The 4,121-nt window shown below is 44.1% G+C and overlaps 1 protein-coding gene across 1 annotated transcript in view; it reads left to right on the top strand.

Moving 5' to 3' along the window:
- Positions 1–4,121, top strand: part of LOC109953429 (sialin) — a 13,281-nt gene that overhangs the window by 2,958 nt on the left and 6,202 nt on the right. The window contains exons 3-5 of the mRNA XM_020588920.1: positions 11–165; positions 528–663; positions 1,383–1,530. Coding sequence (XP_020444576.1) covers positions 11–165; positions 528–663; positions 1,383–1,530 — 439 coding nt within the window. The remainder of the gene's footprint in view (positions 1–10; positions 166–527; positions 664–1,382; positions 1,531–4,121) is intronic.

The following is a 4,121-nucleotide window of genomic DNA, read 5'->3' as shown; positions in this document are numbered from 1 at the left end:
CAGGGCACAGGTCAGGGCTGGTCCGTGCCGGTGCTGTCTATGATGCTGTCTGTCCCTCTGTGGGCCATCATCATCGCCAAGATGTGTTCAAACTGGGCCTACTACACCCTGCTCACCTCTCTGCCCACATACATGGACAACATCCTGCACTTTGACCTCAAGTCGGTGAGGCGTCAATTCATTGTGTCATTAAAATGTATATCAAAATTGACCTCTGCTTTCTTTGTGGAGGTGGCGGGTGAGAGGAATACCAGCAACTTTTCACCACAGACTCAATCTTTGCTTTATAAGATTGTGCTAGTTGGTTTCTGTCACTCATCAGCACTGGAAGGAAAGAAAATTAAAGGAATAGTTTGACAAGTTAGCCAATACTGTAGGTTTATTCATTTAAAACATGAGTGGTGGGTGACAGCTCTTAAGATTATGCTGTAATCTACTAATTTACCAATCTCTTAAGCGTGAACAAGGACGGACCGTGTTTATTCTCTTTCTTTACTTCCCCAGGGTCACAAACATTTGAATGAATCTGTCTGGTCTTCCTGTCCGCCCTGCCGTACCTCGGTGGCTGGTTAATCTCCATACTGTCGGGATTTGTGGCTGACAACCTCATTGAGAGGAGGGTGTTCAGTGTCACTGTCGTACGCAAGCTCTTCACCCTCACAGGCGAGTGAACTACATCCTCTCTTATACTCTTACATACGTGTGCATGCGCTCCTGTAAGTGGGGGATTGGTTCTGTGTCTAGTTGACTGTCACAGGACACTGGATGCAGGTTTTGAGGAAGTTAATGGCATTCTGTGAAGTGGTTTACTGTTTGACTTCAATATTTACTGTGTGATCTGTAATCCCACGTTCACATTGGTCCTGGACTGCTTTGCTTTAAAAACACTTTTTTAGCCTCTAACTTCATGTCACACTGTTCCCTCTTTATTTCTACATTGCTGCTCTAATGACGTTGGCAGCTATATTATTAATAAGAACATCTGTTCATGAGGAGGTGTGCATTTATGAGATTTGATTATTAGCATAATCAAAGTCCCCTAAAGTGCCATATAAGGATATCTATGCTGTTTGATTAGTGGGAAAGTCTCATTCAGAAAATTGTCTGCTGCCAGAAATCAGCATAAAAAACAGTCAGTAGTCGTATTAGAGGAGCCCAAACAATTACATCGTGTTAATAGTGCGTGTGTCAGGGTTGAGCAGAACAACCCTCTGCAACAGAATTAAAGAGGGAGTAGTTCAGGCTACATGAAGTTAATACACTAAAAACTGAAGCGGCACCGTCCTGGAGTGACTTGAAAAACACACACTCAACCAGTGATGTTTTCTTAACAAATGGTGGTATTTTCCTCCTTTTTAACATCCCATCTCCTCCCTCTGCAGGTATGTTGCTGCGTGCAGCTTTCCTCATGGCCGTGAGCTATGCTGGCTGCAGCCACATCCTTACCGTCACCTTCCTCACACTGTCCATAGCCACAGGAGGGATCAGTGGCCCCGGAGTCTTCATCAACCAGATAGACATCGCTCCTCGGTGGGTGTTACCATCTCTCTCTGCTCAGAAATGTTCTGAAATGAAATGTCCATTTGTACCAGGAATTCAAATTTTATTTGAAAAGCACCAAATCACAACAAAAGTAATCTCAGGACACTTTACAAAGTAAGGTCTAGACCTTGCAAATATCACTATTATTATAGAGGAAAACCCAACAAATCCCCCTTGAGCAAGCACTTGGCGACAGTGGGGAGGAAAAACTCCCTTTAACGGAAGAAACCTACAACAGACCCCAACTGTTGGTGGGCAGCCTTCTGCCTCGACCGGTTGGGGTGAGTGGATAGAGGAGAGAGAAAAGAAGAAAAGCAACAAGACACAACAATCAAACACTGATCAGGTCGATGTGGCTGGTGACTGCTCATCAGAGACGTAGAGCTCCAGGGCCAGGGCAACCTGCAGAAAGGTACAGGGAGAGAGAGAGGACACACTACGGGAGAGAGGAGACACACAGTTAGTGATGGGTAGTGGTGGCATGTAGATGGATGGAGTGAAGAGAGGAGAGGATCATATCATAGGGCCCCCAGCATTCTAGGCCAAAGCAGCATAACTAAGGGAAGGCTCAGGGTCACCTGATCCAGCCCTAAATATAAGCTTTTCTTCTATTCTGAATTTTACAGGTAGCCAGTGGAGAGAAGCAAATACGGGAGAAATGTGATCTCTCTTGCTAGTTCCTGTCAGTACACTGGCTGCAGCATTTTGGATTAACTGGAGGCTTTTTAGGGAATTATTGGGACATCCTGATAGTAAAGAGTTACAGTAGTCCAGCCTGGAAGTAACAAATGCATGGACCACTTTTTCAGCATCACTTTGAGACAGGATGCTCTTGATTTTTGCGATATTGCACAGGTGAAAGAAGACAGTTCTAGAGACTTGGTTTATGTGTGATTTAAAGGACATATTCTGGTCAAAAATGACTCCAAAGGATATCTTTGAACAGCCTTGCCATGATGGGCTCTAAGATGTTGATGATTTAGATGAAACAACTGGTGAGGTCAACTCAGACAGATCAATGGGAGAAAAGCAGTCTAAATATAAATGAGGTCTTACAGATGTTTCTAAAGCCATTGTAGTTGATGACACATCTGTGAGAGTTGTGGGAATGATCTGATTAATTTTTTTCTGTAATAGTTGTGATTTTATTTGTAAAGAAACTCATGAAGTCGTTACTACTGAAATCCAAGGGAATGTTCAGCTAAACTGTGGCTCTTTGTCAGCCTGGCTACAGTGCTGAAAAGAAACCTGGGGTTGTTCTTATTTTCCTCTATCAGTGATGAATAATATGCAGTTCTGGCACTATGAAGGGCTTTTTTTTATATGTTAATAATCTTTCCAGGCTATGAAAAACTCTTTTGACTTAGTGGAGCGCCACCACCTTTCCAGTATTTGTGATGCGAGCTGTACTATGGGGCTAGCCTCCTCTGGTTCACTGCCTTTTTTTCAGAGGGGCAACAGTATTAAGTGTATTATGCAGGGAAGCTGCAGTACTATCAACAACATTAATGACTTGTGTGGGAATAATGTTAAGGTGGCCTCCCTCCATTGTGTTGGTAAATGGCACTTAAGTAAATAATGATGAATTATTTCCTTAAATTTGGTAACAGCATTGTCAGACATCTAATCTAGCCACAGGGGTTGTAAGCCAGTGACTTCTGTGCCGGTCCCAAGCCCGGATAAATAGATAGGGTCACGTCACGAAGGGCATACGGTGTAAAAACATGCGAAATTTAAACATGCAAATCATCGGTTTTAATTCCATACTGGATCTGTTGAGGCCCGGGTTAAGAAGGACTGCCACCAGTGCTGTTGACCTACAGGGTGCTGGCGAAAATTGGACTACTGTTGGTCGAAGAAAGAGAGGAGGTAGAAGGATTCGTAGACAGAGAGAGAAGAGGAAAGGCAGGAGTATAGGTCCAAAGGTAGAACTGGTGGACATGATGGAGAGAAGGAAGGTAGATGTATTGTGTGTGCAGGAGACCAGGTGGAAGGGTAGCAAAGCGCATAGCATTGGAGGGGGATACAAACCGTTTTATTATGGTGTGGACAGGAAGAGAAATGGAGTAGGAGTGATCCTGAAGGAGGAGCTCGTGAGGAATGTTTTAGAGGTGAAAAGAGTGTCAGACAGGGTGATTAGTTTGAAGTTGGAAATTGAAGGGGTAATGTTGAATGTAGTCAGTGGTTATGCTCCACAAGTAGGGTGTGAGTTAGAAGAGAAGGAGAGATTCTGGAGTGAGTTAGATGAGGTGATGGAGAGTATTCCAAGAGGGGAGAGAGTGGTGATTGGGGCAGACTTCAACGGGCACGTTGGTGAGGGGAACAAAGGTGATGAGGAGGTGATGGGCAGGTTTGGTGTTAAGGGAAGGAACCTAGAAGGACAGATGGTGGTGGACTTTGCTAAGAGGATGAAAATGGCTGTAGTTAACACCTATTTCCAGAAGAGGGAGGAACATAGAGTTACATATAAGAGTGGAGGCAGGAGTATGTAGGTAGACTATATTCTATGTAGACGAGGCAATCCGAGAGAGATCAGTGACTGCAAAGTGGTGGTAGGAGAAAGTGTAGCCAGACAGCAT

This window comes from Monopterus albus, unplaced genomic scaffold (assembly GCF_001952655.1).
Source record: "Monopterus albus unplaced genomic scaffold, M_albus_1.0 scaffold666.1, whole genome shotgun sequence".
Taxonomy (NCBI): Eukaryota; Metazoa; Chordata; class Actinopteri; order Synbranchiformes; family Synbranchidae; genus Monopterus; species Monopterus albus.
This window is presented reverse-complemented; position numbering and strand designations above follow the sequence as displayed.